A 23,621-nucleotide genomic window follows, 5' to 3' on the forward strand; every position below is an offset into this window, starting at 1 on the left:
TTCCCTGACTTTTCCAGTCTCCATGAAATTCCCTGACTTTTCCCGGTTTTCCAGTCCGGTAGACACCCTGAGAAAGGTGTGTAAAGTTTGTCATCTTTTCCCATGTTCAGATGGGGTCGGCGTTTGTCGTCGGCCTCTCAATCAGCTTTAGAGTGATCGAAAGTAAAAAGCAAAAAAAAAAGCCGAAAAATATAAATAGATAAACCTTTATTTGGTCTCCCCCCAGAAGTGGCTAAACACTACCGTAGCACGATAGCTAGCCGAAAAATATAAATAGATAAACCTTTATTTGGTCTCCCCCCAGAAGTGGCTAAACACTACCGTAGCACGATAGCTACACTACCGTCAAGTCATGTGAGCTCACGTGACGTAATAGTAGTGTGTTTCTACCTTAAGATCCTCTTCACAATTATTCGTACCCTTCGTAGATTCGTTGAAGCTTATCCCACCCTTTAGGGCTGCTTTCCCTTACACCTAAGCCTCCGAGTGAACTTTTTTAGCCTCACTAAGAACCTCCTTTAGCAGGTCTTAGCCCAGGGCTGGCTAAACACACTACTTACCTCTGACATGAGCACCAACGAGCTCAGCACATCATTATCCAGTGATGCCTCCAGGGCTGGGAGTTCAGTACTTTGAGAACGTGAAGGTAGAATTTAATATCATACAAGTATGACTTGTGGCTGGCTGGGACCATACTTTGGCATTCACCTTAGCTTGTCTAATAGGTAATCTAATTAGAGTCAGAAATATAAAGGTTAGATTTTAAACTCTGGATGAAGATTGGCCATTCAGACTTTTTTTTCCAACATGTTTGATAGAGGGAACTGTAACTGCTAAGGTCTTATCGTCTCAAAAGCGTTCCGGACGACAGGCTAGGAGAATAGAAAGCCAGCCGTTCCGAGAACGAACCTTATCCGTGTGTGGTCCCGAGTATTATAAAATGCGTCATCAACACATGCTGAGGCCTGGACATAAAACAATAATACAAAGAATCCCAGTAGTGATAACCCCCATAATAACCGCTAATACCCCCTATAGTATACGAATTTACATAGACAAAATGTGTGTCTGTTTACTCACCCAGCAAGAGTTGTATTTCTCCCCGCGCCTCAGCGAGTTCACCCGGACTCGAATGATACAAATAGTCCCTGGCGAGGCTCAAGTGATGTCTCGCTTTGAATCGCGTTCTTTCCTCCGCTTTGAGCCCCTTTCTCTGTGTTTCTTTGGTTCTCTGCACCACTTTGCACCCCATTCTGTCGCGTCCTACAAGCCTCTTCCCATTTCTCCCACGAGCTTTCTTCCCCCGTAGCTCTCTCTTCCAGGGCCGCTTTCACCCGTCCCAGGGCGGCAGAGAGCCTTTCTATCCGCTCAATGAAGGCGAGAGCGGTCGCTTCGGACGGGGGCTGGTCGGCGGTCAAATGGGAAGCCGCACGCGTTAGTTCCGAATGAAGCGCCCGGCCTTGCTCCGACATTAGCAGTAGTGTGCGGGCGGACACCTGTGACTTTGAATCGCGTTCTTTCCTCCGCTTTGAGCCCCTTTCTCTGTGTTTCTTTGGTTCTCTGCACCACTTTGCACCGCATTCTGTCGCGTTTTACAAGCCTCTTCCCATTTCTCCCAGGAGCTATCTTCCCCCGTGGCTCGCTGTTCTAGTGCCGCTTTCACCCGCCCCAGGGCGGCAGAGAGCCTTTCTATCCGCTCAATGAAGGCGAGAGCGGTCGCTTCGGACGGCGGCGGGTCGGCTGTCAAATGGGAAGCCGCACGCGTTAGTTCCGAATGAAGCGCCCGGCCTTGCTCCGACATTAGCAGTAGTGTGCGGGCGGACACCTGTGAAGGGAAGAACGGGGGAAATGTGAAAATTATTTGTGGTGAAGCGAGCACTTTTCAAAAAAAAAGTGTTCATATTTTTATAATAGCACTAACAGGTTGAACATTCTTCGCCACGGAAAACTGATCATGACTCGAGATCGGTTTAAATTTCGGAAAACCCCCATCTTGCTGCACATCTAGAATATATTGGAAATATCGCCACTAAATTTCAGCTTTCTAGGTGTTGAGGTTCTGAAGATAGAGCGATGAGTGTGTGAATGAGTAAGTGAATGGATCTGAAGCCAACTCTCAATTTAGCCACCCTAGTTAGCTTGGAGGGTAGCGCTTCTACCTTGTAAGCTCTAGGTCGCAGGCTCGATTCCCGCCTGAGACGGATTTTATCCTAAACAGATAATGTTTGTTCTCGGAACGGCTGGCTTCCTTCTATCATGTCCTTCTCTCTTCGTTTTCGGGACGATAAACCTTAGGAGTTACAGTTCCCTCTATCAAAATTCTTTGACTCTCTTCAAGAGGTTTGCTAGAGAGAACTTTAACTGCTCAGGTCTTATCGTCCCGAAATCAAAGATAGAAAGAAGACAGGATAGGAGAAAGCCAACAGTTTCGAGAACGAATCTTAGCCCTTCAGGATAAAATCCGCCCCGGGCGGGAATCGATCAATTATAGGCTGTCCTGTATCCATCTGTTCATCAGGCTCATTACTAGTCTCGTCTCTCTTGTTTTTATTCTTCTTCGCTTTGTTTTCCAGCTTCTCACTCTTCTGCGTGGGAACATCCTCTTCTTCTGGTAACGTTTCGGGCTCTAAGAATGAGATAAACTTGCAAATTAATATGGATTCAGCTTTGTAATTATAGTATTCAATCAAATGAATAATAAAATGAACATTGAAATTTTTTTTATATATAACTGTATGTAGGATTGTAACATTTTTTTTTTAACATTTATCCTTTAAATCACTACATACATGAGGTAAGGATAAATGTTTAAATGTCTGCGGGAGAGAAATGTTCCGCTCTCGACCAACATTTTGAGTTTCGTTTATGTTTTTAGTTTGATAACTATGCAGCTGATAGGGAGCGCGCAGCGCGACCGTATTTTTATTATTTTCTAATACAAGTTTGGCCACGCCTCGGGATGAACTAGCGGGATTCCGGAGCGAAGCGACGGAATTCAGCTATACACGTATAAATGTGCATAGTGACCTGAAAGATTGTAGAAAGAGGTTAACATTAGGAAGAAAAATTATAAGATGAGGTAGTTACAATATCCGCCTCGGGATGAAGGAATTCAGCTATATACGTATAAATGTGCATAGTGACCTGAAAGATTGTAGAAAGAGGTTAACATTAGGAAGAAAAATTATAAGATGAGGTAGTTACAATATCCTGAGTTGTGAGAATAAACACAGATTCAGTTCCATCACTCACCTGTCTCCATCAATTCCTCTCCTCCTTTCTTCCCCTCCTCCTCGTCCACTTTCTCCTCCTTCTCATCCGGAACCACCTGCTTCTCCGCCTGCTCATCCGTGGCCACATCCAGCGTCAAGAATAAACACAGATTCAGTTCCATCACTCACCTGTCTCCATCAATTCCTCTCCTCCTTCCTTCCCCTCCTCCTCGTCCACTTTCTCCTCCTTCTCATCGGGAACCACCTGCTTCTCCGCCTGTTCATCCGTGGCCACATCCAGCGTCTGCTCTCTCCTCTTCTTCTCCTTCTCCTTACTCTCCTTTATATGTTCGTACAGGTCTGCCTTCCATCCAGCGTCTGCTCTCTCCTCTTCTTCTCCTTCTCCTTACTCTCCTTTATATGTTCGTACAGGTCTGCCTTCCTCTCTTGCTCTTCTTCTTCCTCAGGTTCCAGTCGATTCTCTTTATCCGAGTTCTTCGTTTTGAGCCTCTTCTTCATCGGTTCATCTACATCCCCTAGCGACCGTTCTTCGTTGCTTTCGCCCGGTTTCTGTCGTTTCTTCTCGTTATTCTCCTTGTCTTCTTCCTTGCTCTGCCGGCTTTGTTCCTTGTCACCTAGGGATGAGATGTACATACTTTTACAGCAATTCGTATAAGAACAACGTCAATAATGGCCTAATATTAACATTACTACAGGTTCCAGGAAAAAAGCACCTACTTAGTATCTTCTTCTTTTTCTTCGCCTTTTTTCGTGTACAGGCGGGGTCGACGGTTGTCGTCAGCCTCTCAATCAGCCCTAACTAGGGTGTTCGGCTGACATTTAGTTTTGGCTACACATTTTACGAGTGGATGCCCCTCGCACTCAACCTTTGCTATTTCTTCAGCAAGGGAAATTCAGGCTGGTATACTGCGTGTTTAAAGTCCCCCGGCTAGACTATTAATAATAACAATAATAATGATAATCTCTTGGAAGGTTTCATCAGTGATTACACATAAGTTCTGTAGATCAACTTGAAAAGGAGAACAAAATGGTATACATATTATACAGAACTTCAAAAATAATAATGACAAAAATACATATATGTAAGAGGCAATTTATGAATATGCAATAACATTTATCGATATATCCTCATAACTGTATATCACTCACCTTCATGACCTTTGGATTTCTTCTCCGTCTTATCCGTGTTGCCTACGCCCTTCTGCTCAGGTCCAGTTGCCTCCTCCATGTTGCTATCCTGAGGGTCGAGCGGCTTGCTTTCCTTACTCTCACTCGGGGTTTTCACCTGGTCTTTCGAGCCATCGTCCTTGTTATCAGCGGCTTCAGCTTCGGCCAGGTTTGGCCTATCTTCCGAAGCCTGAGCTTGCTCTTCTTCCACATCTTTAGCGACCTAAAAATAATGAAAATAACGAAATATAAATTAAAGCAAGAAAAGAAGGTCAGAAGGTCTCGGCGGGTTCGAATCCCACCATCGACAAAAATTTGTACTCGTTTTTTGATTGCAAATATTTTCACGGGGTACTTTCTGGTGTTCTCGTGTTGACCCAGCACCTAAATTGGAAGTATTGTGTCTCTTCTCGCTCATCTGATGGGAGGCATACAACGGGGTGGGCATGCTACGATACAGACCACATACGTCTAATGTAGCTGTCGTTTCATTGCTACGAAATAAAAATGGGGGTGAAACACTCATCTTCTTTTTTTTTTTATCGTCCCTAAAAGTACACAAGTATTAACAGGGATATACAAAGTAAATATTGTAAAGGAGATTCAAAATGTTGTCAAACTCATTCTTATTATTACCTCTTCTTCTTTCCTCTCCTCGCCCGTTTTATTCTCGTCCTTACTGCCACCATCTTCTGTTTCCTCTTCCTCTTCCCCATCCGCTTCTTCCTTCTCCAAATCTTCTCCTTTCTCTCCTCCGTCTTCTTCTTTATCTCCTTCGTCATCACTAGAGTCCACTTGGTCGTTTTCTTTGTTGCCCTTGCCCGGTTCTTCTTGTTCGTCTTCTACAGTGTCCGGTTCTTTCATCTGGTCCACTTCGAGTGGATTCTCTTCTTGAGCTCCTTCTTCACCTGAAATCAGGTTAGAAACAAGTTGTGGTGAATGTTAATGTTAGTGAAATGTGTGTAACATAAAGATAGTGAAAGAAGTGAGGGGTCAGTTGCCAAAGGGGTGCGAGTGATTGTGAGTGTTAATGCAGAGAAAAAAGTCCAATTCCACTCCTAATAAATCATACCTTCAAGTTTGGTACATTAACTTTTGGACACCCTGATCTAACTTATTTTCTTTAAATGTTGCATACGTTATTTTAAATGAACTTCTTTCGGTGTTGTTGTGAAGTTGATGAGAGAAAAAATTAAATTGAATTATTGGTAAATCATTATTCTTACCTTCTTCTTGTTCCTCTCCATCCAGGTTGAGATTGTCAGGCAGATCAAATGGTTCTGGTTCTGGCAGAGGTTCCTGATTACCATGCAATGGATCCACTTGGTCTTCATCTTCTTCTCCTTCATCATCCATTTCATTTATCTCCTTCTTATTGTCATCCTTGTACTCTTCCTTATCCTCTCCTTCTGTCTCGTTCTTGCTGTTATCTTTCGCTCCCAGTTCCTTCTCCCCTGTTTGTTTTCCTTTATCCGCATCATCCTCTGTCTTGTCTTTCTGGCAGGTCAAACGGTTCTGGTTCTGGCAGAGGTTCCTGATTACCATGCAATGGATCAATTTGGTCTTGATCTTCCTCTCCTTCATCATCCATTTCATTTATCTCCTTCTTATTATCATCCTTGTACTCTTCCTTATCCTCTCCTTCCGTCTCGTTCTTGCTGTTATCTTTCGCTCCCAGTTCCTTCTCCCCTGTTTGTTTTCCTTTATCCGCATCATCCTCTGTCTTGTCTTTCTCATCTTCAGGTTCTTCCTCAGAGTCACTCCCCCATACTTCTTCATCCAGTTTCTCTGCATTCGCATCCGTCTCTCCCATTTCATTATCAGGGTCTTCTTCCTTCTCCTTCTCGTCCTCCTTCTCCTCTTCTCCTTCCTCAGGATTCTCCTCCACATCCTGCAGTTTCCCACTGAAGTCGTCACTCATTTCCACCCCCTTCTCCTCTTCCTTGCAGTCCTTGTCTTCGTCCTTCTCCTTGCTTCCTTCTGGTTTGCACTCCTCCATCTGATCCTGTGATTCTATCTGGTCGGACACATCGTTCTGTCCTTCATCATCTCCCAGACCCATACCTCCCTTCATGTCCTGTCCCTCTCCCTCATTATCATCCACGAGTTCATCAGCCACACAGAAGCCTCGCTTAGCGAGATCACAGAACGTAGCACATATGATGGAACATAACTTGGTCGAGGCCCGTAGTGATGCAGCCTCGTGCGTGATGAAATACTCGCATAGCAAACAGTACTGATTTAGCAAGGGAAGCACTTGCTGTACTGTGCGTACACAGGGGGATAGCAGATGTCCTGGCGCGTTCATACATTGTGATAGCAGACCTAGTAACTCCATGAGCACTGTCTGCATGTTGAGAGCATTCACATCCTTGGCTAGATACTCAAATAGTTTCTCCTTCAGGTGATTCTTAGTGATTAGCTCACACACATTACGGTCTAAGCTGTGCAGGATAGGGAGGCAGGTTTGTATCTGCTCTATGTTAGGATCGCGATAGAAGTCGTACTCCTTCGACGGCTGATGAGTGCGATGCTGCAGGGCAACCTGGGAATGGGAGGATGAAATTACTTGGTTAGCTTTTTTTCTTAAGGCCAGAAACTCACTATCAGGTAGGGCTGAAAAGGTCCGCCTGACAGGTCTACTTGATAATGAGTGGCTGGTTGCAGAAGTTGTTCACCTCCTGAGGAAAAGAAAGTCCAATGAAACCTTTCTTAATAGACACCTACGAATAGCGGACACTTTTTGGGCGAAAAAGGGACATTTTATATAACAGGTCATTAGGGGAAAACCTCTCACTAACGTACAGACGGACATTCGGACACATTGGTTCCCTTTGCTTTTCTAGGCTTCAGAAAACGTGTTTAAGCGATGGCAGAGAATGACAGACTAAATAAATAAAGCTTTGCAAAATACTTCAAGGCACTTTTACATCCATGTCTATCCAAAAACGGAAAATTTTGGCTAGAAAATTTCCACCGGGATTCGAACCCAAAACAGACTAAATAAATAAAGCTCTGCAAAATACTTCAAGGCACTTTTACATCCATGTCTATCCAAAAACGGAAAATTTTGGCTAGAAAATTTCCACCGGGATTCGAACCCAACGCCTCCGGATAGAGAGAAACCCTCAAGGACCGAGTGTCCACAATTTTTACATAATTATAACACCTTTGTCCTCACATGTGAACACCACCTTTCTACCTTTGTCCACACATGTGTACACTTACCTTGAGCATATTGGAATACATCAGAGCATTCTGTTCCGGTCTAACTCCCACTCGTTTCTTACACGTTTGTTCCTTGTCCTCAAAAGTGGCCAGGGTTCTAGTCATCACATCCCCATACGGGAACCTATAGCCGTCTCCCATGAGGACACTATGTTGCGCCTCTAGGGTTAGCATGGCTTGGATACGGCGCATTGTGTGACGGACGTGCGCCAGTTTGAGTTTGGTCTTCTCTACCGGGTCGATGAGTTCCATTTTGCTTAGGATGAGCAGCTGGGAGTGACCTGTGGGAATAGTGTATGAGATATCAATAGTGTATGAGATATCAATAGTGTGAGTTTGGTCTTCTCTACCGGGTCGATCAGCTCCATTTTGCTTAGGATGAGCAGCTGGGAATGACCTGTGGGAATCAGTAGTGTATTGAGTTCAGTACTTTGAGAACGTGAAGGTAGAATTTAATATCATTTCTACAAGTATGACTTGTGGCTGGGATCATACTTTGACATTTACCTTAGCTTCTCTAATAGGTAATCTAATTAGAGTCAGAAAAAGGGTAGATTTTAAACTTTGGATGGAATCCGCCCCGGGCGGGAATCGAACCCACGACCTAGTTCTTACAAGGCTTTTATTCCATTGGATTAACTCTCAAAGTGTGGTCGAGTTCAGTGCTTTGAGAACGTGAAGGTAGAATTTAATATCATACAAGTATGACTTGTGGCTGGCTGGGACCATACTTTGACATTTACCTTAGGTTGTCTAATAGGTAATTCTAATTAGAGTCAGAAAAAGGGTAGATTTTAAACTTTTGATGGAATCCGCCCCGGGCGGGAATCGAACCCACGACCTAGTTCTTACAAGGCTTTTATTCCATTGGATTAACTCTCAAAGTGTGGTCCCGAGTATTATAAAATGCTTTTATATGTCAACACATGCTGAGGCCAGGACATAAAACAATAATACCAAGAATTCGAATAGTGATAACCCCCATAATAATCGCTATAACAAACATCTCTATAGTATACTAGTGTCGCGCTTTACTCACCCAGCAAGAGTTGTATTTCACCCCGCGCCTCGGCGAGTTCGCCCGGACTCGAATGATACAAATAGTCCCTGTGGACATAAAACAATAATACCAAGAATTCCAATAGTGATAACCCCCATAATAATCGCTATAACAAACATCTCTGTAAGTAGTATACTAATGTCGCGCTTTACTCACCCAGCAAGAGTTGTATTTCACCCCGCGCCTCGGCGAGTTCGCCCGGACTCGAATGATACAAATAGTCCCTGGCGAGGCTCAAGTGATGTCTCAACGCCCGCGGTACAGCCTCCCCTCCCTCTGCCACACGCTCTACAAACCCAGCCAGCGCCTCGTACTGAGATTTCACCGAGGCTAACAGCTGCGACGGGGCGCTCTGGGTAGTTTTCGCTATGACCGGTAGGTTGCGCCACAGTAGGGATTTGATTTGAGTGAGAAGTGTGCTGCGCTGGGAGTGAGTGCCGAGAGAGGAGTGGGAGAATTGGTGGGTGTGAGGTTTGACAAGGACGTGGGTGAGCAAGTGGCACAGCAGTGGGTGTTCGGTGGAAAGAAGAAGGTCCTGGGAAGTGGAGAAAGAGAAGATGGTTAATTCGTTGATTTCTTTGTATTTATTTCTAAGATTTTCTATCATTTCAGAAAAATGACTAGTGGTCTTTATTTGCATAAAAAAAAAAAAACAAACAAATTGGGCCCCAGGGGGCTCAAAAATTACCTTTTTTAATGTGGTAAATGCCTACTTAAACCTGTTTAGCACAATTTTATCAGAATTAGACGACATACTGTTCAAGGAGGTATTCGCAGAACAAAGTTGACTTCAGGTTGGAAGTTTTTTTTTTTTTTTCATGCATTTGAGCTTAAGCAGAAGTCCAAATAACCTTGTAGACCCGGAGGCAGATAAAAAAGCTTAGAGCTCACTTGGTTCATAAAAAAATTATTTTTTTATATGCATTTGAGCTTAAGCAGAAGTCCAAATAACCTTGTAGACCCGGAGGCAGATAAAAAAGCTTAGAGCTCACTTGGTTCATAAAAAAAAGAACAACGAAAACTAGCAAAACTCACCTTAGGCAGGGTCTCTAGGGGCATCTCAACATCGCCCTCCTCCTGAGTGAACTTTTTTAGCCTCACTAAGAACCTCCTTGAACAGGTCTAACCCAGGGCTGGCTAAACACACTACTTACCTCTGACATGAGCACCAACGAGCTCAGCACATCATTATCCAGTGATGCCTCCAGGGCTGGACCCTCCTCCTCCCCTTCCTTCTCCTCAACTTCCTCTGTATACATCCAAGCCCCCGGCCTGAACACAGCCGCTCCATATAGGCTGAGTTCCGCTAGGTCTATGAGGAGATCCATATAGTCAGTGCTTCCCCTAATACGAGCCTGGACAGAGGGCGGAGTAGCCCGACTTTCCGCGCCAGGGCTGGCAAGTAGTTCTCCAGGAATACACTAAAGACAGAGAATCTCTCCACGAATGGCTTGACAGGATCGAAATGGACCGCGCCTGCCCCTCCTACTAGCCAATGAGTGGAGGTGAATGTTTTGACTATGTTGGAATGGAGGAGACAGGTTTCCAGCATTTTATCTTCCGAGATAGTCTTCTCCAGGGTTTTCACTATGTTTACACTGGTTGTGTTTGTCTGCAAATTAAAAAAAAGATTTGGAATTATTTATTTACCCCAAGTAACGCGTCGAATATTGCTGCTACTGAGTTAAAAAAAAAAAGAAAAAAAAAATAAGGGGCACCATTAGCCCAGTGGCAACGTGCTTGCTTGACGTACAAAACCTGGGTTCGATGCCCACCATAAAAAAAACTCCTATTTCGACTGCAAATATTTCAACGGGTTACTTTCTGGTGTTCTGAATTGGCCGAGCACCTAAAAGGGAAGTATTGTCTCTTCTCGTCCATTTGTTGAGGGACATACTTATAAAACATCTTCTACTCTATAAACAAGGTACATTCTATTCTACTCTATCCTCCTCCTCCTCCTCATCTTCTCTTCCTCCTCCTCCTCCTCCTCCTCCTCCTCCTCCTCATCTTCCTCCTCCTCATCTCCTCTTCCTCCTCCTCCTCATCTTCTCTTCCTCTTTCTCCTCCTCCTCCTCATCTTCTCTTCCTCTTTCTCCTCCTCCTCCTCATCTTCTCTTCCTCTTTCTCCTCCTCCTCATCTTCTCCTCCTCTTCCTCTTCATCTTCTCTTCCTCCTCCTCATCTTCTCTTCCTCCTCCTCTCTCACCTCCAAGCTAGCCGGCTCTTCAAACTCCCGGAACTCGTCCCGGTTGGTCGGAAACATCTCGGCCACATAGCGGTCAGTTTCCTCCTCCTCCGACTCCGTGGTACACAGGGTTCGAGTCTTGTGCACGTACAAACTTTCCGTCTCGAGCTGTTCGCGCGCCTCGCGGTCAGTTTAAAAAAATGAATATATCTCGGGGCCATGGTTAGCCCAGTGGCAACGCGCTTGCTTACCATACAAAACCCGGGTTCGATGCCCACCATCAACAAAAAACTGCACTCCTATTTGGGTTGCAAATATTTAAAAAGATTACTTTCTGGTGTTCTCATGTTGACCTAGCACCTAAATGGGAAGTATTGTCTCTCATCTATCTGATGAGGGACATACTACGGGATGGGCATGTTAACAACACAGAAACATCCGACTCTAGATCCAAAGTATGTCGTAGTTGTTTCATTGCTACGAAATAAAAACGGCACTGAAACACTAAGAGTAGGACTTTTCAGTCCTGTGCTTACAAAACAATTCTCTTCTATCCTCCTCCTCCTCATATTCTCTTCCTCCTCCTCTCTCACCTCCAAGCTAGCCGGCTCTTCAAACTCCCGGAACTCATCCCGGTTGGTCGGAAACATCTCGGCCACATAGCGGTCAGTTTCTTCCTCCTCCGACTCCGTGGTACACAGGGTTCGAGTCTTGTGCACGTACAAACTTTCCGTCTCGAGCTGTTCGCGCGCCTCGCGGTCAGCTTTGGAATGCCAGGATGTGACCAACTGAGCCAGGATGGACTTCATTGTGTCCCAGGTTTCACCCTGGAGACGGCCACGAATGGCGATGATGTTCTGCAGTTCTTCCAGGGAGCATTTGACCAGTCTGTAAGGGTGTAGATAATAATCATTGGTTTTTTATACCTTTCATTTTAAGAGGTTTGATAGAGGGAACCTAAGGTCTTATCGTCCCGAAAGGGAAGAAATAAGGAGAAAGCCAGACGTTGCGAGAACGAACCTTATATGTTTATGATAAAATCCCCTTCGGCGGACTCGAACCCACAACCTAGCGCTTACAAGACAGATGCGCTACCCTCCATGCTTTTCTAGGTTGGCTAAATTGAGAGTTGGCCTGAGATTCAATTGATAGAGGGAACCTAAGGTCTTATCGTCCCGAAAGGGAAGAGAGAAGGAGAAAGCCAGTCGTTACGAGAACGAACCTTATACGTTTATGATAAAATCCCCTTCGGCGGACACGAACCCACAACCTAGCGCTTACAAGACAGATGCGCTACCCTCCATGCTTTTCTAGGTTGGCTAAATTGAGAGTTGGCCTGAGATTCATTCACACACTAATCGCTCTATCTCCAGAACCTTAAAACCTGGTACCAACGAAAAGCTCATATTGTTGTCTTCTAGATACCGTCCAGGTTTTCTCGTTGGGTCTATTTTCAATGAAAAAACTGTTTATTTTGAAGAAGTTTTAGAGTCAATCTGTGCAGCTTTTTTGACCGTGGGATTTTTTATTCGTGGTTGGTTGGAAGAGCTCACGCAGGTGAGAACCCTGCGGCTTCAATATTTTAAAACCCTTAAAAATGAAAATAAATAAATAAAACATACCTCATAAGTGCATCTGCTTTTTCACTCTCATGCTGGAAACATTTCTCAACCCGTTGTATAAACTCCCTCGTGTTAACCGTCGCTATGAACTCAAGACAATTATCTTTGTCCACGAACGGGAATCGAACCAGGAGACTCAGGAGTGGTGAGATAACGGGAGAGGCTGTGTTCAACTGAGCCAGACTGAGGTTGCGCTGTAGCTCGATCAGGATTGTGTTCACACCGATCACCATCTGAAATTGGAAATATCCATATTGGGACATATTGTATTAAGGCTCTTTCACATCGATTTGTCTCGGGATCCAGAAGTCAGCCTTAGTTTTTACATCCCTGAATCCTGATCTTAATAGTATTGTGATTTTTTTACTTGTCTCTTTTCACTGCCGAAAATTTAACAAAAAAATAAGTTATAGCAAAAAAAATAATAATAATAACAATAAAATCCAATCAACCCGTGGATTTACCTACCTGTAGGACAGCATAGACCAGAGGCGTAACCACATCGGGGTACCAGGCCCCGTACTCCGCGCGTAGCTTATGCAGGAAGCTCAGCACCGAATATCGCCACTGACTCAGCTCGGCCTTCACGTCAGTTGTGGCCTTCACCATTTCGGCCTTGAAATACCCCGCGGCCGCCTGCTTCTGATGAACGGTGCATAGTTTGCGACATTGGATCAGGTCGAGGATTTTAGCCTCGGAAGCTACGTTCTTGCAGAAGTTGTTCACCTCCTGTTAAAAAGAAAGTCCAATGAAACCTTTCTTAATAGACACCTACGAATAACGGGCACTTTTTGGGGGGAAAAGGGACATTTTTTATAAGGAATTTTAATTGTGTTGAGCATAAATGCTTGTCACAAATGTCGTTCCCTGCTTAATGCACTACGCTAAATTTTATGACTTGACTAGGACTCGAACCACCAACCTCCAGATCCGAAGTCCACGGCGCTAACCACTACAACACTGAGGTTGGTTTTACAGGACATTTTTTTATAACAGGTTATTACTTAAGGGAAAACCTTTCACTAACGTACAGACGGACATTCGGACACATTGGTTCCCTTTGCTTTTCTAGGCTTCAGAAAACGTGTTTAAGCGATGGCAGAGAAATAGTCCAGATCCGAAGTCCACGGCGCTAACCACTACACCACTGAGGTTGGTTTTACAGGACATTTTTTTATAACAGGTTATTGAGGGAAAACCTCTCACTAACGTAGAGACGGACATTCGGACACATTGGTTCCCTTTGCTTTTCTAGGCTTCAGAAAACGTGTTCAAGCGATGGCAGAGAATGACAGACTAAATAAATAAAGCTCTGCAAAATACTTCAAGGCACTTTTACATCCATGTCTATCCAAAAACGGAAAATTTTGGCTAGAAAATTTCCGCCGGGATTCGAACCCAGCGCCTCCAGGTAGAGAGTCAATGGTCTTCACCACTCGGCCATAGAGGTGGGCAGCGAACAAACCCTCAAAGACCGAGAGTGTCCACAATTTTTACATAACACCTTTGTCCACACATGTGTATCTTACATTTCCCCTACACTTACACTTACATTTCCACCTTTCTTTAGAAATGCGATTTCTACCTCTGTATATTTCTACCTTTGTCCACACATGTGTACACTTACCTTGAGCATATTGGAATACATCAGAGCGTTCTGTTCCGGTCTAACACCCACTCGTTTCTCACACGCCTGTTCCTTGTCCTCAAAAGTGGCCAGGGTTCTAGTCATCACATCCCCATACGGGAACCTATAGCCGTCTCCCATGAGGACACTATGTTGCGCCTCTAGGGTTAGCATGGCTTGGATACGGCGCATTGTGTGACGCACGTGCGCCAGTTTGAGCTTGGTCTTCTCTACCGGGTCGATCAGCTCCATTTTGCTTAGGATGAGCAGCTGGGAGTGACCTGTGGGAATAGTGTATGAGATATCAATAGTGTATGAGATATCAATAGTGTATGAGAGATATCAATAGTGTATGAGAGATATCAATAGTGTATGAGAGATATCAATAGTGTATGAGATATCAATAGTGTATGAGATATCAATAGTGAATGAGAGATATCAATAGTGTATGAGATATCAATAGTGTATGAGATATCAATAGTGTATGAGATATCAATAGTGTATGAGATATCAATAGTGTATGAGATATCAATAGTATATGAGATATCAATAGTGTATGAGATATCAATAGTGTATGAGATATCAATAGTGTATGAGATATCAATAGTGTATGAGATATCAATGCCCTCCTCCTCCCCTTCCTTCTCCTTAACTTCCTCTGTATACATCCAAGCCCCCGGCCTGAACACAGCCGCTCCATATAGGCTGAATTCCGCTAGGTCTATGAGGAGATCCATATAGTCAGTGCTTCCCCTAATACGAGCCTGGACAGAGGGCGGAGTAGCCCGACTTTCCGCGAGCAAACCCGAGAGGACACGAAGTTCCGAGCACACCTGAAAATAATCGTGGTTAAACACATGAAAATATCGTATATCACTGTATTAATATTATTATTTTCGTTGTAATATATTAAAAATAATAATAATAAACTGCTGATTTTGAGGTTGGCGGTCCAAGAGTCAAGTCATGAAATAGAGTACTTCTACTTCCTCAGGGAAGTAATCGAGGAACGACATTTGTGACAACGATTAATATTGAACACAGTCAAAATTCAAATCAAGATTTTTATAGGTGCAAAAAAGCAGAAGGAAAAAAAAAAAAAAAAAAAAAAAAAAAAAATTTAAACTTACTCGGTCCAAGAGTCAAGTCATGAAATTTAGAGTACTTCTACTTCCTCAGGGAATTAATCGAGGAACGACATTTGTGACAAGTATTAATACTGAACTGAACACAGTCAAAATTCAAATTAATGACCTTGTAGTTAAAGCGCTTTACAAAAAAAAAAAAAAAAAAAAAAAATTTGGAAAAGTTTAAAAAAAAGCCATCCAAAATTCCCAAGTTTCTAAGGTGTGGTGAAGCGAGCACTTTTCAAAAAAAAAGTGTTCATATTTTTATAATAGCACTAACAGGTTGAACATTCTTCGCCACGGAAAACTGATCATGACTCGATATCGGTTTAAATTTCGGAAAACTCCCATCTTGCTGCACATCTAGAATATATTGGAAATATCGCCACTAAATTTCAGCTTTCTAGGTGTTGAGGTTCTGGAGATAGAGCGATCAGTGTGTGAATGAGTGAGTGAATGGATCTGAAGCCAACTCTCAATATAGCCACCCTAGTTCGCCTGGAGGGTAGCGCGCCTGCCTTGTAAGCTCTAGGTCGCAAGCTCGATTCCCGCCTGAGACGGATTTTATCCTAAACAGATAATGTTTGTTCTCGGAACGGCTGGCTTCCTTCTATCATGTCCTTCTCTCTTCGTTTTCGGGACGATAAACCTTAGGAGTTACAGATCCCTCTATCAAAATTCTTTAACTCTCTTCAAGAGGTTTGCTAGAGAGAACTTTAACTGCTCAGGTCTTATCGTCCCGAAATCAAAGATAGAAGGAAGACAGGATAGGAGAAAGCCAACAGTTTCGAGAACGAATCTTAAGCTTCCTTCCATCATCTTCTCTTTTCGTTTTCGGGACGATAAACCTTAGGAGTTACAGTTCCCTCTATCAAATTCTTTTTTTAACTCTCTTCAATAGGTTTGCTAGAGAGAATTTTAACTGCTCAGGTCTTATCGTCCCGAAATCAAAGATAGAAGGAAGACAGGATAGGAGAAAGCCAACAGTTTCGAGAACGAATCTTACGGTCCGTCCTTCCATTCAAACTGTCCCCCATCCCCTCCATCCACAGGCAGGTCCGTCCCGAACAAGTCACACACATCTGTCTGCTCTGATAAATTAATCCTGGTCAGCTGATGGCCTGTCACTTCAGCCAGAGCTTTCAGCAAAGCTGTCTTCCCGACACCAGGGCTACCTTCTAGTAATATCGCCTTGTGTGCGGGCGGGAATCGATCAATTATCTATCTAGGTTCTTTACCTCTTCTTCGGAGAGACCATGGTTCCAGACATTCACCGGATCCCACGCCTGCTTCATCACCGTGCACAGCTTGGCAACACTGGCCGAGCTCGGCGGCAGAGGCATCGGCAACAGCGCACTGAACTTCTTCCTGCAGAGTACCAGAAGTTTCTGATAGTGGCGACTGTAGTCCCGTAGGAGACGGGACGATAGCTTGCCGAACTTGAGCAGCCGGGACCGATGTAGCTTTCTGAAATACAAACGAGTGAGAGAGTGAGAGAGAGAGGAGAGAGAAAGAGGAGAGAGGGAGGGGGAGAGAGAGGGAGGGGGAGAGATGAGAGAGATTGGTTTAGACTGCTGGGGTAAAGGGACTTTTTAGTCTCATTCGAGCAGGATAAACAAGGTATATTCTATTCTGTTACGAGTCATATTACTTACGTCTGGGGTGTTGAATCATTCCAATAGAACCGCTCCGTGCATTTGCCAAACATCTTGTGGAACCACTGGAAATACAAATGCAGCGTTGCCAACATGTGCTGCACCTACAAAAGACATTGAGAAAGAAAATACAATGAAAAGAGAACTTCAAAAATATTTCCTGGAAAATAATAATGAAATATGGTTATGACTAGAAACAGAGAAATAACAGAAATAAGAATTATAAATAACAAAAAGAAAAAACAAAAATAACAAGAAGAGAGAAAATAGAAAGAAGACGTAATAATTTAACGAGAGAATACAAGAAAGACAAAAAATATTTACAAAATACCTATCCAACAACAGGAGTTCCTGAAAATTACTAATTGTACTTAAGAAGCGACAGAATGATTACTTGTGATATTATTTCATAGAAAACAATAATATTATTATTATTACCTCATTCAGCAACCTCCTTGGCTGAGTGAGTATCACATTAGGCTTGCACGCAAGAGGCCCGGGTTCGATTCCCGGCGAGGCCGAGGTTTTTTTCGGCTCTGTGCTTGGAGTTCAGGGTGCACTGAGCCTCCTGAGGACAATTGAGTAGCTACTTTAATCAAGTAGCGACCGGTGGCGTAGTGGCGACATTACCAGTGTAAAAAGATTATTGAAACATGGAAATTGATCGCAAAGGAGGCACTTAGTAATGTTGTGATATCCACAGAAGTTGTGAAAAAGCTCTGATTTACCACAAAGAATTTGAGATTTGATTTTTTGATTGATTATTATTATTACCTCATTCTGGCACTGATCAGGTCGAACGGTCAAATGACCGAGTGATTCAAAACGATCTTTCATCACCAGGATGAGGTAAACGAGTGCGAAATCCTGGGAACTAAACTGGGCGGAAGGGGTGGTCAGGATGCTGTGCAGGATCTGGTCCATGCCTGCCAGGATGAGGTTAAAATTGTCCAGGATATTCGAGTTGAGAGTGAACGGAAGACCGTCTGGAAATCCAAGAATCAATCAGTAAAAAATAAAAATGGTTTCTTCAAATTAAGTTGATCCCAAGCTCAAGGTAAACCTAGATCCTTGACAAATGGAGTGTGCCTCAAGGCATGTGATGTGGCATTGATTGATTGATTTTTTTTTTTTTACATTTACATATATAATATAGCTGGTACATAACAAATTTTTAAACATATTATTAGAGAAATAAGACGTTATCCCTTGTCTAAACCTCAATACATAATGTAATGGGTGTTAATTTATGTTATGTGTACATAATTAACCATTTCATTACATGCTTTCATTTAACTTGAAATCTCTGAAGTCTGTATGAGAGTCAAATCTTACAACTAACTTATTTGTCTCACTTTTAATAGACCGATTGACTTGGAACTTGATAGAATTACATATGTATTTTGGATGAAAATGATATATTGTCTTTTTTTTTCCTTGAGGACTTCTGGAACATACTGTCTGTTATATTAAAATTCCTATTCCCATCATATCCTTACTGACATTTAGTAAATAATAATAATAATAATCTGGTACTAATATTTTCTGACTCACCTTCAAACAGCTTCGAATATTTGACCACAGTAAAGCTATCCTCTTCTTCCCTCTTCTCTGCATTCAGCAGCTTATTCACATAGTAATGTTTCAGTAGGACACACTTATCATTCACCGTACTATTCAGGTTGGGTCTGATCTGGGTTCTTCTTACGTCAAATGGTCTGCAGGTTTCACTGCTCAGCATAATTTCATACTGGGACTCTGTTACGTTGTGAACTATGTTAACTATCACGTTGAGGATGTCTAGATCAGTAGTGTTATTGAGAGTGTCTACCTTAGTGTTAGTGTTATCACAGGATTCTATTGTGGTATCACAGGCTTCCAGTTGACTTTTCTGGCTCTTCCGTTTCTTCTTGGAAGACTTGTTGGATTGAGACTTGTTGTCTGGTCTCTTCGGTGTATTCGATATATTAGGAACATCGGTTTGGTGCAGACTAGACTGTGATTGTGATGTTTGGGATCTAGCCAGTTTGATTCGCTCGATCAGTGTGAGAATATATTGCCGTCGGAATTCCAAATCCCCGACACAGGCGTAGTCGTACGCTATCGTGACAAGCTTGGGATCTAGCCGGTTTGATTCGCTCGATCAGTGTGAGAATATATTGCCGTCGGAATTCCAAATCCCCGACACAGGCGTAGTCGTACGCTATCGTGACAAGATAGGGGAATACCTCGTTGAAATTCAGCTCGTCTAGCTGGATTCCTTTCCCGGTTGTGCTGAAATTCAGCCCTTCTAGTTGAATTCCTTTCCCGGTGGAGATGGGGAGGAGGTCTTGTGTTCGGAATTCGATATATTAGGAACATCGGTTTGGTGCAGACTAGACTGTGATTGTGATGTTTGGGATCTAGCCGGTTTGATTCGCTCGATCAGTGTGAGAATATATTGCCGTCGGAATTCCAAATCCCCGACACAGGCATAGTCGTACGCTATCGTGACAAGATAGGGGAATACCTCGTTGAAATTCAGCTCGTCTAGGTGGATTCCTTTCCCGGTTGTGCTGAAATTCAGCCCTTCTAGTTGAATTCCTTTCCCGGTGGAGATGGGGAGGAGGTCTTGTGTTCGGAGAGGGGCTCCTGTTCGGGCATATTGGAGAAGATAGCAATGCAGTAGCCAAGTTTGGTGTCGTATCCGTGTGAAGGTGGCATCGTACAGATAGTCCCGTGTTCGGATAGGTAACACGGGATACTCTGTGGCTGTGTTCACACAAGTGACGTCCGTGGCTGACTTCACACAGGTGAGGTCCGTAGCTAACTTCTCACCCTCGGCTAGTAGATCAGTTAACACCTGCCCCATGGCTTTGTACTGGCTAGGGCACCACATGAGACACTTCAAGTAAATCTCCCCACACGCGATACGCAATGCTTCGCTTACATCAAACCCTTGCTGTCTATATTGAGAGAACAAATGTGCCGCTCGCAATACATGGGAATTATCATAAGAGATAGCACAGTGCTCGTTCAGTGTTACATGTACCTGTGCTAGGATACATTGGATGTTGAACTCTTCAACCCCACAGCCTGCAAGCTGTTCTCTCAAATCGGGGTTGGCTCTCACAGCACACACATTAGAATCCACTATAGGAACCTCCTCTACTCTTCAACTCCGCAGCCTGCAAGCTGTTCTCTCAAATCGGGGTTGGCTCTCACAGCACACACACTAGAATCTACTAAGGGAATCTCCTCTATGGCTATCTCCACACCTCTGTTGCGCATCGCCCGGGATATCTCTCCATACTTGGGATCCATACACAGGAACAGCCGGAAGAATGTTAAACTCTTCAACTCCGCAGCCTGCAAGCTGTTCTCTCAAATCGGGGTTGGCTCTCACAGCACACACATTAGAATCCACTATAGGAACCTCCTCTATGGCTATCTCCACACCTCTGTTGCGCATCGCCCGGGATATCTCTCCATACTTGGGATCCATACACAGGAACAGAACTCTTTAACCCCGCAGCCTGCAAGCTGTTCTCTCAAATCGGGGTTGGCTCTCACAGCACACACATTAGAATCTACTATAGGAACCTCCTCTATGGCTATCTCCACACCTCTGTTGCGCATCGCCCTGGATATCTCTCCATACTTGGGATCCATACACAGGAACAGTCGGAAGTCTGGATGTGGCTCGATCGTATACAGGTCTCCCTCGTGCGTCACGCCACGTTCGTGAAGTGTTAGCACGCCGCGAGGTTCGAGTAACCCGTTCAGCCGGTCTAGGACAGCGGCCGAGCACATGTTGACATTGTCCATGAGTAGCCACGCCCCTTGGCGTAGACATTTGACTAGGATGCTGTCTACCCATTCGAACCCGCCGCTAACTTTATCCTGAAGCGATAAGGTTCGTTCTCGGAACGGATGGCTTTCTCCTATCCTGTCCTCCTCTTTTTGATATCGGGACGAGAGACATCCGTTGTTACAGTTCTCTCGATCTTTTATGGTCGGATCTTAAACTTACTTCAACGGAGTTGAAAAACACTTTGTGGACCCGGCAATCAAAAGAAAAAAAGTAAGTAATTCAAAATGCAAGCTAATTTCTTACCTCACTAGCAATCTCGCTGAGATGTCGATTCAAATCAATCTGTTCATAGCCTCCCAGTATTTCCATCGTATCGAAAAAAAGTAAATAATCCAAAATTCAAGCTAATTTCTTACCTCACTAGCAATCTCACTGAGATGTCGATTCAAATCAATCTGCTCATAGCCTCCCAGTATTTCCATCGTATCCATCTCCGAACTAACCGATACGATGTGAAGTTCTCATAGCCTCCCAGTATTTCCATCGTATCCATCTCCGAACTAACCGATACGATGTGAAGTTTGCGACCGCTCAACTGAGCGAACGTGTGAATCAACTGCTTGCTGTGTTCACCACCTAGACGAGATCAAAACGAAGAAAATTAAAAGGATTACTTGATTAGGATGTGAAGTTTGCGACCGCTCAGCTGAGCGAACGTGTGAATCAACTGCTTGCTGTGTTCACCACCTAGACGAGATCAAAACGAAGAAAATTAAAAGGATTACTTGATTAGGCCCGTTCCCCTTTGTCGTTCGGAAAAAAAATTGTGTCGTGCGTAGTAGGAACACTCCAATTTAAATTACATTGCCTACAGGGCATTTGGGAAAAAATCGGATGAAACTCACGACAAATGGACTGGGCCTTTACCTTTATTCCTTTGATTTCTCTTTATTCCTTGAATTTTTTGGCCAAAATTGTCTGCATACAAAGGAAATTGTCTTTGATTTTTTTTTAAGCCCTGTAAAAGGCAGGTTACTGAATGACTCTCACAAATTATTGAGGAAGGGTTCCCCCCCTGAGGAATGTGAGGAAGGAGAAAAGTGATTGCGGTGGTAGTTATGAACCCAGCTGGACTAGGCTAGGATTGAAAATTACAACAAATTAATTTTCTAGCTCAAGCCTTGTATACGTTACTACTTTAATGCCAAACTGGACAAACACTATCGCTCTCAAGCCTAAACTAGCCTGGCCTAGCCCAGTTCACAACGACCACCTAATAAAAGACTGAAAATTCAACTTACCTACAAGGATTGTCATCCACTTCATTCGACAAGTGACCGCCAGGGAGCGCAACGCATTGTAATGTTCACGCAGTACAAGGTTCTGGCTCACTTCACACTCTAGATTCACACCGCTCGTCACCTTTTCAATGCAAATATCACCGAAGTAGATATCACTCAGGGTTGCGTACAGTGTGAACGGGCCTTTCTTCAACGGGAACTGCGCCTCTGGGAAGATGGAAGCGTAGATTGTTTCAACGCGGCTTTTATCCGCTGCGGTACGCATACGGTCGATGTAGATCACGCTTACGAAGTCTCCTGGGTTAGGAGATTTGAACGCTTGCATGGCTTCTACCCAGCGGACGAGGTCTCGTAGGTTCATCTCCCATGGTGCTCCATAGAAACCAAACTCCCTGCCACACTGCGCGTTCAGTCTATCATTGAATATTAACATCTTGTCTAACACCTTGGAGAATGTCTTACACTCGGACACCAAGTCATGGAAGATGTGTTTCAATATGAGTTTCGTATCGTCACTTGTGAAGCTACTGATGTAAACCTGGGTGAATCGGTTCAGGAAGGACTTGGGTAATCCTTTCCTAGAACTACCTTGACTCAGGGGATTCTGAGTGGCAAACAGTCGGGTGCCTGGCTTCACTAGGAAGCTACGTCCTATCTCCGGGATATAAAGCTCTCCCCTGTGATCTAACACAGCATTGAGACCTTCTAGTACTGATTGAGAGGCTAGGTTGAGTTCATCCAGTAAGATCCAATGTTCATCCTTCAGCGCCTTGAGGAAAGGTCCGTCCTTCCATTCAAACTGTCCCCCATCCCCTCCATCCACAGGCAGGTCCGTCCCGAACAAGTCACACACATCCGTCTGCTCTGATAAATTAATCCTGGTCAGCTGATGGCCTGTCACTTCAGCCAGAGCTTTCAGCAAGGCTGTCTTCCCGACACCAGGGCTACCTTCTAGTAATATCGCCTTGTGTGGTAACTGCATGGCACGGAGTATCTTGATGAGGTTACTATGTGTGGTAGGGGTCTTGAATGAGAACAGCTCTGTCCCCTTCATATCCGCCTGTGTGTCTGTACTCTTGTTATCAATATAGAATCCCCATGTCCCAAACCTACCACCATCCCTTGTAATCTCAGGTGTCTTGCGGAAGTCTTGCTTGTTAACGAGTCTAGCGTGAATCATTTGGTTACGAAGATATTTGAAACACTTGCGTCGGAACCCATGACATTGTTCCAAGAGGGAAGACGTGCTTCCTGTACCTAGGATATCAAGGAACGTGACAAATGCCCCGTGCACGTACGTTGATCCCAAGCTCAAGGTAAACCTAGATCCTTGACAAATGGAGTGTGCCTCAAGGCATGTGATGTGGCATTGATTGATTGATTTTTTTTTTTTTACATTTACATATATAATATAGCTGGTACATAACAAATTTTTAAACATATTATTAGAGAAATAAGACGTTATCCCTTGTCTAAACCTCAATACATAATGTAATGGGTGTTAATTTATGTTATGTGTACATAATTAACCATTTCATTACATGCTTTCATTTAACTTGAAATCTCTGAAGTCTGTATGAGAGTCAAATCTTACAACTAACTTATTTGTCTCACTTTTAAT

At 43.8% G+C, this 23,621-nt stretch overlaps 1 protein-coding gene across 1 annotated transcript in view; it reads right to left on the reverse strand.

Moving 5' to 3' along the window:
- The window catches only part of LOC113469038 (midasin-like), a 72,262-nt gene that overhangs the window by 20,585 nt on the left and 28,056 nt on the right, over positions 1–23,621 (reverse strand). Inside the window, 31 exon segments of the mRNA XM_026826443.1 lie at positions 561–630; positions 1,123–1,496; positions 1,577–1,825; positions 2,466–2,626; positions 3,623–3,847; positions 4,383–4,623; positions 5,196–5,308; positions 5,627–5,893; positions 5,943–6,186; positions 6,289–6,945; positions 7,629–7,909; positions 8,668–8,735; positions 8,841–9,223; positions 9,843–9,960; positions 10,044–10,300; positions 10,897–11,055; positions 11,469–11,763; positions 12,498–12,730; positions 12,966–13,226; positions 14,125–14,405; positions 14,831–14,957; positions 16,490–16,718; positions 16,907–17,010; positions 17,681–17,892; positions 18,461–19,027; positions 19,283–20,013; positions 20,058–20,254; positions 20,393–20,788; positions 21,003–21,052; positions 21,228–21,335; positions 22,001–23,329. Of these exon segments, the coding sequence (XP_026682244.1) occupies positions 561–630; positions 1,123–1,496; positions 1,577–1,825; positions 2,466–2,626; positions 3,623–3,847; positions 4,383–4,623; positions 5,196–5,308; positions 5,627–5,893; positions 5,943–6,186; positions 6,289–6,945; positions 7,629–7,909; positions 8,668–8,735; positions 8,841–9,223; positions 9,843–9,960; positions 10,044–10,300; positions 10,897–11,055; positions 11,469–11,763; positions 12,498–12,730; positions 12,966–13,226; positions 14,125–14,405; positions 14,831–14,957; positions 16,490–16,718; positions 16,907–17,010; positions 17,681–17,892; positions 18,461–19,027; positions 19,283–20,013; positions 20,058–20,254; positions 20,393–20,788; positions 21,003–21,052; positions 21,228–21,335; positions 22,001–23,329 (8,987 nt within the window).

The sequence above is a fragment of the Diaphorina citri genome, unplaced genomic scaffold (genome assembly GCF_000475195.1).
Source record: "Diaphorina citri unplaced genomic scaffold, Diaci psyllid genome assembly version 1.1 scaffold934, whole genome shotgun sequence".
Taxonomy (NCBI): Eukaryota; Metazoa; Arthropoda; class Insecta; order Hemiptera; family Psyllidae; genus Diaphorina; species Diaphorina citri.